We start from the raw sequence: 13,641 nt of genomic DNA, 5'->3' as shown, positions 1-13,641 counted from the left end.
CAGTGATTGAGTCATGCACTCAACAGTGCAAGCACTGCCTCTCAGTGAGCATGAGGCAGTAGTGATCAGTGAGACATTTATGTCTGAAGTGGACACTGTACATAAACATGGGTAAATGTAAGGGTATGACACAGTGGCAAAAAGAGGCAATTGTGTTTGGCGATGCCCATGGTCATGTCGTGAGTGAAGTTACTGAATTTGTTTGTATTTCACAGCAGATTGTTGAACATGCCTACAGGCAGTGGTGTAACACCTGTGGTCACAAAACACAATATCAGAGTTGTGGTCACAGAACAATCCTGACTGAGAGGGATCATAGACCTGTTTCAAAGCTTGTGAATGAAAATTGCTCCCAAACCCAGCAGGAATTGCCTCAGGCAGTGAATGAAGGTCCATCCTAGACTGTCAGTGAGAGAACCTTCTGACAAGAACTGTAAGAAATCAACATTCAGGGTCTATCACCTCACAAGATGCAACTGCTCACGCTGGCACATAATAATAGCAACAGCACAGCCCATCAGGCTGAAAGTGTGTGCCACTGGTTTTATGAACACTCCCCACATTATTACATCTTGCCTGTCCTGTAAAGTCACCTAACCTGCATCCCATTCAAAATCTGTGGGATATAGAACAGCACGTAAAATCCCAACATCAGCATCCCCACATCTGGTGGAATTGCAAGATCAAATCCTCGGGAAGTGGCTTAACATGGATGCTCTGTACCCGCACAACCAGGTGGTCTCACTTTCTAATCAAATCCAGATAGTTTTCAAGTCCAGACATGGTATTAGATGGTATTACATTTTGCTTCTTTTGTCCAGTGAACTTGGTAATCTGCAGATTTCTCCTGTGGCATAAACTGCTCAAAGAAGAAAAATTTCATAACTGATAGTAGCTTTCTTTCACACACACCTTTCAGTGTAAATGGACATATGTTAAAGAAAAGAGCTAAAATGAAACTACTATAAATAAAGGTAGAAAAACGAAATTGCTTTAACATGGCAGCAGACAAAAGTATCACAAAAATTTGGTGCAAATTCCTTGTAAGAGAAAACTTGCACATCATTCCAAAGTAACTGCTGTTATTTACACTTCAACTGTACACTTGAATTATATGAGTAAATATCAACTTTGAAGCGATCTTGTAACAGAAAAAGTGTCACACAGTAAGTTTATACAAACACATATCTTATTTTGCTGGTAGAAAATGCTGATAATAATTTCGTGTAAATTCTATCATTAGATCCTGTGTACATTCTGGCAATTCACCAACACAGACACCAGGGGATCCAGAGTAGCGCGTAAATGATGGAACAACTGTTTCTGGCGGTAGTACGGTGTCATCTTCAATCATGCAGCAGTCTTTGAGAACACACCGTCTGCCCTGTAGAACACAAACATGAACTTACTTTTCTGTCTTTCGAATTACATTTACAAGTGAAATGATATACAGAAAAAGCATACGTGTGATAGATCATATGAAAAAAAAATGCAGACCATTGTCACTTTAAAGATAATTGGACAGATGTACAGAGCTATAAGCCTAGACTTGAAAAAAGATGCAGACCATTGTCAAAAGATCATTGGACAGATGTACAGAGCTATAAGCCTAGACTTAGTATGTCAGTGTTATGTAGAACTATGGGATCGCATATTATGACCTTTTTGACCTGCCAGGGTAGCCAAGAGCGCTAACGTGCTACTTCCTGGACTTGGGTAGGCTCACCATCCCCAGATCGAATCTGGCCGGTGAGGGCCGGTGTGCTGGCCAGCCTGGATGTGGTTTTTAGGCAGTTTTACATATCCCGCTAGGTGAATACCGGACTGGTCCCCACATTCCGCCTAAGTTCCACAGCTCACAGACATCTGCACACCTTCAGACTATTCCGTGGATACACTGGACACAGACAGATGGGGTACACTACTTCCGTCGGGGGGAGGGGGGGGGGGGGTACCGGGCGGTGGCAGAAAGGGCATCCAGCCACTCCTTAAAATTAATATGCCAAATCTGATTAACCATGGCCAACCCTGCTTAACCACAGAACAAGGCTCAAGCGATAGATACATAAATATTACGACCTTTTTGGAGACTAGAAATCTCATCTGTGAGAATCAGCATGTAGCTATCTTCTGAAACTTGGAAAGCTATTTTCAAGGGATCCAACAATCCAATGGATAGTGGTGCCCAGGCTAATATCATGTTCCTTGACTTCTTAAAGATGTTCCACACAGTTCTAGTGAACAACATATTATAGAACACTGGATCAACTTCATCACTGGACTGCAGAGTTCCTGACAGATAGAACTCAGCACATTGTTCTTAAGGGGTAACTCATTTTATGTGAAACTAGCTCTGCTTTTACCCAATGGGCAGTTTAAAGTTTTTATTGTACAGAATATATGTAAGTCACCTGGTGAACACAATCAGGAACTCTGTGAGGTCGTTCATGGATGGTGCTGTTGTACAGACACTAGAAGACATGCAGAGAACAAACACTTCGTGAATGGATTGGCACTTGACCTTGAATATTCACAAATGTAACATACCACACACAAATAGATGCAAAGACTCATTATTATCTGATTACGTTGCTTGAGACAGTTACAATGGCACAATGCATCTTGAGCAATTTAAACAGCTGTAGAAATATTAAACCAGTTGTAGGAAAAGCACATGACAGACTGAAATTCAGATGGATTCTAAGGAAAGGTAATTCATATATCTTACAGTGCCCTTGTTTAATCAAATCTTGAATACTGCACATCACTCCGGGACCTTTACTGGGTTGGATTAACAGCAGAGAAAAGAAATATTTGGAAAAAAATCAACAGATTTAATCACGGGTTTATTTAGGAAATGTGTTATCATTGCAAAGACACTGAAGTGGCTGGTTCTGCAAGAGAGGCACTGTGCTGCTAAAATTCTGAGAATGCATATTACAACCAAGTAACACATTACTTTCTCCTGCCTGTCTCTCACAGAAGGATCACATCAGTACCTACAGAGAAATTAGTCCTCAGCTGTCTATCACAGTGACTTAGAAACAGTATGGTCAAGGCTTTGAACTGTACTTCTTCAGTATTTTAACCATAATATGTCTTGATATGGTACGTAATTTAACCATAGGAAGAGCAGTGAAATGAGATATAAGGAATTGGTACTGATACCTGTAAGTACAACAAACTAAAAGTATGTTGGCAATGTAAGACTTGGCTACCATGCCTTAGTTGTTACATTGCCGTGCCTCTCTCTATGCAATGGGTGCTGAATATGAAAAGAAACTCAACATTTGCAGATTTAATTTTATTTTATTATTTTGTTTCTTATGGATGGACACTTTTTACTGCAGTCTACAACACCAATACAGCAAAGTGTGAATATGTGTAATCAACAGAAATCATTTGATTAAAACATTATCTATTGTACTTATAACAAACTAAAAAGTGAGGTGAAATGCTGCCTTAAGTGCCGACATTGAACTCTCAATGAAATCATTTACTGACAACTGTAATGGCATAGGTTAGGTTTACAGTAAATTATATATATCAGTGTTAATTAGTCATCCACAGCACTGACATAGATCTGACAACAAAATCACTTTCAAAGGCCATCTTTAGGTTCACACCAAATGATGTGGTGCAGTGGGAGTTCACTAATAGAACTGCATTCAAACTGACCTTGTATTCTGCCACAGCTAATAGGTAAACATGCAAACGTCTTACAACTTCAACAGCTGTCAACCAGACTATGGGCAAGACAGTGCTGAGCTGTTCTAACACTCAACATCACTCAGGACACAGAAAGCTTAGACTACTATGGGAGTCCACTGCATTAAAACGGAACTAATTTGCAGCATTTGTATTGAACACATACAGCTTGAATGAGGATCTAAGCAAATAGAGATAGGTACAAAATTCATTTAGTGTTGCTCTCTGAGTTTCTTGTGGCTGTGTGCATTACAATCTCTTCTTGGATTACGAGTTGTGTCACTTTAATTTTAAAAAAAAAAAACCTGATGATTTATTCAAAATGACACAGTCTGTAGAGCAAGAAGAGTGTTGAAATAATTCTGGTGAAACACACTAATTTTGTGTAATGTAGGTAACACAGTCTGTATTCGTTTTGTTAAGCCATAAGAGAGTGGGTTGCTGGGAGTAGAAGAAACAAGTTCTGTTCTGCACACAAACTGGCACAGGAAGAGAAATGGTTCCTGTCTCCCTCAGACAATGCCTGTACTTTAGTCTTGTACAAAACATCTCCTATCACTTTTCGAAAAAGAGTTGCAGGTAATGCGCTCAATGGGGTAGGTACTGCTTCAGCACTCATTCTGGTAGGAAACACATTACTCCACCCGAACAGGCCTTGGAGAAGGTCGAATGATACTGACCAATCACAATCACCAAGTCACCCTCAGCCAACAGGCATCAGTGGATGCAGATATGGAAGGGCATGTGGTCAGGACACTGTCCTCCCTACTGTTGTCACTTTTCTTGACAAGAGTAACTACTTCTCAATCAAGCAGTTATTCAATCGGCCTCACAAGGTCTAAATGCACCCTTCTTGCCAAAAGTGCTTGGCAGATTTGGACTGTCACCCATCCAAGTGCTGGTCAAGTTAACAGCACAGAGCTACCACTACAGTCCTCATCATGAACATCGATATGGCAATTTTTAAAATCAATGCATTGCCTCACTCAGCTTTCACTCTTTATTCCTTTTCTACACACGGCACAAAGGACCTGATACATTTCAATTGGTTTGCAGTTTTTTGCCAACAAAAATAGGATCACAGAACACACCTCACAAAGGGCAGGATTTTCTATTGCAGCGCATATTTAACACATCACAAGTAGCAGAGACACAGACCACATGCTACCCCCACTAGATGTGTACTGAGTGTAGGAACATTACGGCATCAACATGGCGGCTGTAGCTCTGACCAATGCCACACTTGACCATACCGTCTGTTACTTTATGGATAGCCCTCATATTATTCTTCCATGGAACTATGTTAAAGACAGAATTATAAATTTCAGCACACACTGGTCATGGTCTGTTTTCGTACATGTAATGTGTACAAGAAGATGTTTTTGCCCTGTTAATTAACTTTAAATAACAGCCACAATTGTTGGGAAATTTTGAGAATTCAATTCTGCTCTAGTGCACCAAGTACAACTTTCATGCTATATTTGTGCCCCATTTACCTATTTAGACCTAGTTTCTTGACAAAACTTTGGTTTCCTTTCAGTTTGTGTTCATAGTAACTTTCTGATACTACCATTAAGCTTTCACTACAACAATTTTGTGATTGTCATTTAACCGAGTTGGGCACTAGTGACCAGCTACACACCATTCATAGTTGTTCCTCAGCCGCCACATGCTTACTATGTTTTGCATGTGCATGCAGAGCCTTGTCAAGTGTGACTGCCTGCATACTGGCAACACCGTCTCCAATTACTGCAGTCTGTCAGTCACAAACATATTTTATTCAAGATATAATTTGCAGTGAATCTTTCTGATTCAGCATTGCCTTTTGTAACATACATCTGAAAGTTGGGCCCTTCACGTTTTCAGTCCCATAGTTGAAAGCTTGCTTTTGGTTGTATATTTACTAATAAGTTACTTGTTACATTGGATAAACAAAGCTATGTTCTGTACCCATTAGATATCTTTTAATCAAATTTACATTGAGAATAATAATCAAAATGATGAAATTAGAAAAATTCAGACCCAGAGTTCTATAGATGGTATTTCATCTGTAGCACCATGCACAAGTTGAACAAGAAGAGTAAATGACAACAGTACACTGTACTTCCTGCATCACAGCCATTTGCTGACTTGCAGAACACAGGTGAAGGTGTAGGTTAGCCTGTAAAGTTTTTATTGAATGCTCCACTCCCAAATTCTAAATCTATAGAAGTTGGGAGACTTTGGTCACATAATGTTTTGTATCTAGCCCCTGCCAGCATTAGCGATCAGGCAATGCTGTGTACAGCAGCACTGTAATAGCCACTGTTGAAGGCCATTTTACAGTTTGCTGTGCTGTAATGAGTTTGGGCTGTTAGTACTGGAATAGGTGATGAAGTAGTATCAGTCCAATGTAGGTATTGCCTACAACACTTTTTGGAAAAGAAAGCTCATTATCCACAGTGAGGACAGAGGCTCAGTACAAAGTCAAACTACAGGCATTGCCTGAGACAGACAGGAGACGCTATCTCTGCACTATACCTCTGCCTTGTGCAAGTCCTGTGTGTAGGATAGGACATGTTTTTCCACTCCCCTCCCTCTAATAGTATTCAACTAAAAATTACATACTGTATTTCCTGTCCTCCTTTGGGGACACCACCTCAATGTAGCACTGTCTGTTCTCTAGATCCGGAGGGCTATCCAGCCTTAGCTTAGCTACCAGAAGGGTCACCCAAACCGGACAGGCCAAAGGGGAGGAGCCAGACAAAGTGTGTCCCACAACGGCCTATTGCTCCCCCTTTCCTATCCCAAACCTGTCCTCACCATGTCCTTCTCCTGTCATTTCCTGTTATATGTATAAGACATCAACAGCAGCAACAGCGGAGAAAAGAGTCTTTCCGAACGGTGAAGCTGCCGGAAGAGGCACCTGTTCTCTTTAGGTACAAATACAGTACAAGTAGTGACTGTACCCCAGAGGTGTGGCTACAGACAGCATCTGACTCATAGTTCGTGGCTGATTTTATGCTAGGCAACCTACTGCCTATGTGGAAAGAAATGAGAAACTACCACATTACATTCCCAAGCAGTACATGGTATGGCTCTCCATGTGAAAGATTGCGGATTTAAAACTTCCCTCATTTGGATCCCCTCGAGGGGAACACATTGAGAGTAGACATATTGAAAGGGAGAAAGGGACAATGAAGGAAGGAAAGATAAGGATTGGTACGTGGAATGTGAGGACACCACTGCAAGCAGGAAAGCTAGAGAATGCAAAACAGGAGATGAAAAGGAACAGATTAGATGCCATTGGTTTGTGTGAAATGAGATGGGGATAGAATGGGGAGACAGAAAGTCGAGATTATAAACTCTTTTACTCAGGAGAAATCAAGAGTGGTGAAAACGGAGTAGGAATATTGATAGGGCAAAAGCTGAAAAATAAGGTAATGAAGGTACAATGTATTGATGGAAGACTGATGATGATACGACTGAAGGGTAGTTCAAAAGATTTGGTGTTAATACAGGTATATATGCCAACCAGACAGCATAGAGATGAGGAAGTGGAAGAATATTACGAGAAAATACAAGAACTCACTGAAAAAGAAAATAGAAATGCCTGCATTATCATCAAGGGGGACTGGAGTGCAGTGGTGGGTGAAGGAAGAGATGAAGATACAGTAAGAAAATTTGGATTAGGAATAAGAAATGAGAAAGGTGAATGACTAATTAGTTTCTGTAAAGAAAATTCATTAGCTGTGGGTAACGCATTATTTGAACACTACAAAAGGAGACGTTACACATGGATATCAAATTTGAATAGGGAAAGATTTCAGATGGACTACATCCTGACACAAAAAAGGTTTAGGAACTGTTTGAAGAATGCCAAAGCTTATTCAGAAGCGGACATAAATTCAGACCACAACCTAGTAGTGGAGAAATAAAAGTGAAGTTGAAAAAAGTCTGGAGAGGTAAAGCAAAATAAAGGCTAAACACAGAAAGACTCAAAGAGGTAGGAAAGGCATCAGATTCAGAAAACAGATTTATGGAAAAATGGGACAGAGGTAGTGTTGATCAGTCGCGTAGCGTGGTTGAAAAGGTTGGGGAGACTCTGCGGTGAATATAGGGACACACAATGGTACAATAAACAATAATTTAAACAAATGAAACAAAATGCATCAAATAAAACAATAACAATTACTACTACTACTAATACTACTACTACCACCACCACCAGTACCACCGCCACTAATAATAATAATAATAATAATAATAATAACTTGTTCAAAAAACGATGACACATTTGTAGAACTCCAGCAGCAAGAGAAGAAGCACTTATATTTTCTTGTACACAAGTGCAATGCACCTGTCTATTCTTTCCACGAATAAGTCTATAACTCGGTCTACAAAGATCTAATCACAGGATAGTTCTCCAAAAAGTGTCTTTTCTATTGCTAACATGCTCAAACACGACAGCCGGATGTTGGACATTGAATTCCTTAAATAATTCTTCACTCGTTTAAGAGTACTCATGCTTCATTTACTGCTTGTTGTAGTTATGGGTAGGGTCAAAACCAAACACAGGAACTTTGTTGTCTCTTCATAAACGGAGTCTAAATAATTGTTGACAATGTACTTTAAGAGGATTCTTGGAGATAATGTTTTTCCCCATCAGCGTACGTGTTACACAGTTTATTTTCAAGTTGTTCTTGTTTGAAGAAAGGATACTGTTCTAATAATTGAAGCAGTTTCAACCTTGGGAATTCTTTTTGATAGTTCAGGAAACACTTTTCATTCAAAAGTTCAACAAACTCAATTTGAGGAAAGTCTTGAAACCTTCTTTCCATCTGAACAATTTGCAAATCCAGTATCTCGTAACTTAGTGTCCTGAGAGATGTTTTTTGACTGTCGCAGAATGATAAGTTACAATTCAAACACAAGCTGCATTTAATGCATTCATCAACGAATGTTTCCATTCTTAATTGTCGTAAGTTTCTCAAAACAATTCTTATTTTTGTCATGGCAAGCAGTTATACTAACAGATTTTGACTGAATAACATTAAAGAGATGATCAACATAAACAAAGAACCCTCGGTAGAAGCAAAGCAAGTAGACAAACGTAGGATCATCCATCCGTAATTTCATTCTCACAGCAAAGCTCAAAGATTCTGGGTCCCACTGAGAGTCTGTATCATCAAATATATAATTAAAAACACTACATAGCCCTGAGAAATGACTAGATGTTGTTGAAACTGCCCTAGAATGAAAGTTCCAGCGAGTGTTGCTCGCATGTGGCAATTTAAATCCTTTCTCAATTAGCAATACAGTTCGTTTCGATGATTTGCTGAAAACCAAATGGCATGCAGTAAGATCACTTACAAACAAGCGTACTTGTCATATGATTTTGGAAGCATGTAACTGTACCAAATTCAGTTGGTGTGCATAACAATGAATAAACGGCGCATAGGGACAGAACTGTAGTCCTCTTTCTCTGCCCACCGTTACAGAAGCGCCATCATATGTTTGACTAACCACTTTTCCTTCCACATTCCATTCTTTCAATGCTGCATGAATAACGTTTGACAAACCTTCAGCAGTTTTATCTCCAGAAACATCATAAAACCCAACAAATCTTTCCTCAATTTTGTCTGCAATACAGTACCTGAATATTATACTCATTTGAATCTTGCTTGATACGTCTAATGTTTCATCAGCCTGAATCGAAATGAAAGTGCAATTCTGAATTTGAGATTTTATTTTCTCATTAACTGCCAGAGTTATCATTTCTATTACATCATTCTGTATATCTGGAGAAGTTCCTTTAAAGGTTGAATATGATGACAGATGGTCTTGGATTAAATGCTCTCCTTGAGTTAGTAAATCCAACAATTTCAGATAGTTACCTTTGTTGCTGGAAGATTCGTCTTCTCAATGGCCGCAAAAGGCTAGTTCTTGTTTACAAAGAAATACAATTGCCTGAATAAGATGAGCCAATACTCTCCTACTGGATGCAACTTGTTTGTTGTATTTTATTGCTGTCAGACGAGCGACTTCAGAAAGAGCATGCTCAATTCTACTTTGCCCAATGACTGAAATCATTCTTTGTTCAGTAGGTGATGTTTTGATATCTGATGAATTTGTGCTTTCCTGTCAAAGTTCTTTATTGTACAAATGCCCTCATTTCATCATTCCTTTTCACCACCAAACAGAAGACATATATAACAATCTAATATATTATTGACTGCATTCGCAGTCAGCCAAGCATACTTTTCGTACCAGGCTGTCTGAAAAGTGTGTTTTTGTTTGGCTTCACTTAAAACTTAACTGAGTATAGGAGTAGGTTGTTTGTCCTTCAATTCTCACTTTTTTTCATACGTTAATGTAGAAAAAGGTGTTTTTAATAAGAATTCTATAAGGTGTTCAGTTGCTGGCTCACTCATGTTGGTTACACAACAAAAATATGCACTAAAATCATACAAGAATGACTGTGAACACAAACTGCGTGACTTCACTTCTGTGTTAAAAGCCAGCATAGAAGCGGCAGAGACTAGTCTCAATACCTGCTGGCAAGTGCAGCCTAACGGACTTCATGGAAGAGGGGAAGTGGAAGGGAGCCGAGAATTCCACTAAAGCTCAGACGCACATAGCCAGGTAAGAGAAGGGAGGCAGAGATTGAGAGCAGTCAAGTCTCAAGCAGGCAGATACACCAATACTCAGGGTGCAGCGGTGCAGGCTACAAAGCTGATGTCTTCACACATTTAGTGCTCTTAGTAGAAAGTTGTTTATATTTTTGTTATGAATTACTATTGCACCTTTTTAAGCATGAATACAGGGGAGACTAAGTCTCCCCTCACGCTACGCCACTGGTGTTGATGAAAGTGTTAATGACAAATGGATAAAAATGAGGGAAGGACTCATGGACTCTGCCAAAGAAGTACTAGGAATTAGAGTATCCCATAGTACTAGGAAAGAATGGATAACACAAAACATGTTGAAAAAGGTGGAAGAGTGGAGGAAGTGGAAAAATGTAGGAACTGAAGAAGGCAAAAAGAGGTAAAGGAAACTGAATAATGAATTAAGAACAGAAGCTAAAGAAGCAAGGGGAAAATGGATGAAATAGAAATGTGACAAAACAGAGAAAATGGAGAAAGAGGGAAAGTATGAAATGATTTAAAGACTGGCTAGTGAGATAGTTTTTGAATGTAAAAGAAAGAGGAATGAGATGGAAATAGAAAGAGCGGATGGTACTTAAGCAGAAGAACCACAGGAGGTTTTGAACAGATGGCAAGAATATATTGAATGTCTGTATACGGAGGATGAAATACAAAGCGAAATTAAGGCTGAAGAGGAGCAATATGTGCCGGAAGTTAGAAAGAGATTCACCATCTTGGACGCAGAAGTAGAAAAGGTGCTGAAGGAGATGAAGAATAGGAAGGTATGTTGAATTGATGATTGACCTGCAGAACTGTTGAAGAGTCTGGGAAACAAGGCAAGAAAAGAAATAGTCTACCTCTGTAATGAGATATATGACAAAGGGGAATGGCCTGAGGACTTCCTTGCAACAGGTATGATACCAATCGAGAAAAAGAGAAACACTAAAAAATGTTAAGAGCGTAGGACCATCAGTCTAATGTCTCATGCAGCTAAAGTGCTGCTGAGGATGTTGAATAGGAGACTATATGGCATGCTGGATAGAGGGATTCCAGAGGAGCAGTTCAGATTCAAAAGAGGAAATGGAACAAGAGATGCTATTGGCCTGTTAAGAACTATAGGGGAAAGATATATGGAAAAATATAGAGAAATCTTTGCTGTTTTTATATATTTAGAAAAGGCTTTTGACAGAGTTCAGTGGAACAAGCTGGGGGATATTCTGAAGAGGAAAGGTGTAGATTGGCAAGAGAAACAACTGATACAGAATCTGTATCTACACCAGAAAATAAGGGTAAGGATTGGAAATGAAATGTCAGAAGGATGCAGCAGTAGACGAGCTGTTAGGCAAAGTCGTTGCCTTTCCCCACTGTTGTTTATCGCATATCTTGAAGAGATTATTGCGAAAGGCTTAGATGGGAAAAGGGGGACATGTATTGGTGGAAAGAGCATAGAATGTATAAGATTTGCTGATGACATGGTATTAGTGGCAAAAAGTGAACGGACAATGAATAACAAGCTGAAAGATCTGAATGAAGCTTGTGTGGAATATGGGATGCAAATAAACAAAGCAAGAACAAAGCGTACGATCATCAGTACAAGAAACAGACTGTCCAATATTAAAATAGGAAAAGCTACCATTAGCTAAGTAAGTGCATTTACATATCTTGGAAGCACAAAATTATAGATCTGAGATGTCACCAGGAGGTGAAAACTCAAATTACCACAGCAAAGGAGGCATTCAACAAAAAGAGGAGAGTCTTATGTGGCAAATTAGAGAAAGGTCTAAGGAAAAGACTTGGCAAATGTTTTGTCTGGCGTGTGGCACTATATGGGGCAGAAACATGGACTCTGAGACAAGAGGATGAAGAAAGGTTAGAAGCATTTGAGATGTGGATGTGGAGGAGAATGGAGAGGATAGGCTGGATGGAAAGAGAAAGTAATGAAAGAGTACTGGAAAGGGTTGGTAAGAGAAAATGTCTGCTGAAGGTTATAAGAGAAAGGTAAAAGAACTGGTTGGGACATTAATTGAGAAGTGAGTGCTTGCTAGCAGATGCTTTGGAAGGACTGGTTTGTGGGATAAGACTGAGAGAAAGAAGGAGATACAAGATGATAGATGACATAAAGGGACGAGGAAATTATGCAGATCTGAAGAGGATGGCAGAAGACCGGACAGCCTGGAGAACTACTATGTGAAAACCTGCCTTTTGGCAGAACACTAATGATGATGATGAATTTCCTGTAACATAAAAAAAATTATTGTGTTTCATTAGTAATTATTTCAATATGGAATAACTATATTTGCTTAGATCTTCATTCATTCTATACATGTCAAAAACAAGTTTGATTGCAATGGACTGCCAGATTAGTCTGAGCCCACTACATCCTAAGTGCTGTTGAGTGGCGCAGCAGGTCAGCACTGACGTGCCCAAGGATTAGCAGACAGCTGTAGAAGTTTTGAGACATCATTTATTTATTTTCAGAAATACTTTCCAACATACACTGAATCCTTAGTTATGAAATTTATTGAAGTATGCCAACTATTTGGAAAACAAGCACTAATGTAAAACACTACGCTGTCAACTAATATTTGCAACTTTATACCATACTCACAATAACACAGTTTTTGCCGATGTAAACGTATGAACCAACATTTGCTGCATTTACCACTGAGCGTTCACCAACGAACACGTGATCACCCATGTGTATTGGAAAAAAGGCCACACTGTAATTAAAGTGGTATTTATTAGTTCACTGAATTAACAATGATTCACACATATGTATATGCTACTGTTATAAACAGATGATCAAGACATACCAAATTTACAAAGATCTTAAAAGAATACGGAACATGTTTTCATCCTATGACAGTAGTGTTCAATATGACCAAGAAGTGAGGCCTTTTAGTGTTCAGTGGCTCTAACACGAGCTCATGAGAATCTGTGTACCACTTAGCTCCAAATCAATTTTAACATCATAAATATCTCATACAAGACATAATATATGTCACTGATAATGAGCTGTATGCCAGAATACCATTCTGAAAATTATATATATCTTACATGCACATCGTGATATACAGCAAGATGTGTTTTAACAAATACTTAAAAATTGCAGCACACCAGGCATACAAGATTTTCATAATATGTATCATCTGGAACTAATAGTCTAAAGTAGTCAATCAGATGTCAGAACTTTGTCGCACCCTTAGTCATCATATCAGTTGTAGATCTATTAAGGTATTTTCCACAAATATTTTAGTTCAGTCAGTCTTCTCTCTAACAGAAAATGGTTTATGTGACCCTTATAGTA

At 39.1% G+C, this 13,641-nt stretch overlaps 1 protein-coding gene across 1 annotated transcript in view; it reads right to left on the bottom strand.

Annotated features, from left to right (window-relative positions):
• Nucleotides 1–969: 969 nt before the first annotated feature.
• LOC126281586 (dynactin subunit 5) overlaps nucleotides 970–13,641 on the bottom strand; it is a 46,000-nt gene continuing 33,328 nt past the window's right edge. Inside the window, exons 3-4 of the mRNA XM_049980672.1 lie at nucleotides 12,943–13,054; nucleotides 970–1,384 (exon numbers count right to left, since the gene is read on the bottom strand). Coding sequence (XP_049836629.1) covers nucleotides 1,190–1,384; nucleotides 12,943–13,054 — 307 coding nt within the window. The 3' untranslated portion in view covers nucleotides 970–1,189. The remainder of the gene's footprint in view (nucleotides 1,385–12,942; nucleotides 13,055–13,641) is intronic.

Source organism: Schistocerca gregaria, chromosome 1 (genome assembly GCF_023897955.1).
Source record: "Schistocerca gregaria isolate iqSchGreg1 chromosome 1, iqSchGreg1.2, whole genome shotgun sequence".
NCBI classification, from domain to species: domain Eukaryota; kingdom Metazoa; phylum Arthropoda; class Insecta; order Orthoptera; family Acrididae; genus Schistocerca; species Schistocerca gregaria.
The sequence above is the reverse complement of the archived record's forward strand: the minus strand, read 5'-3'. Positions and strand labels throughout refer to the sequence as shown.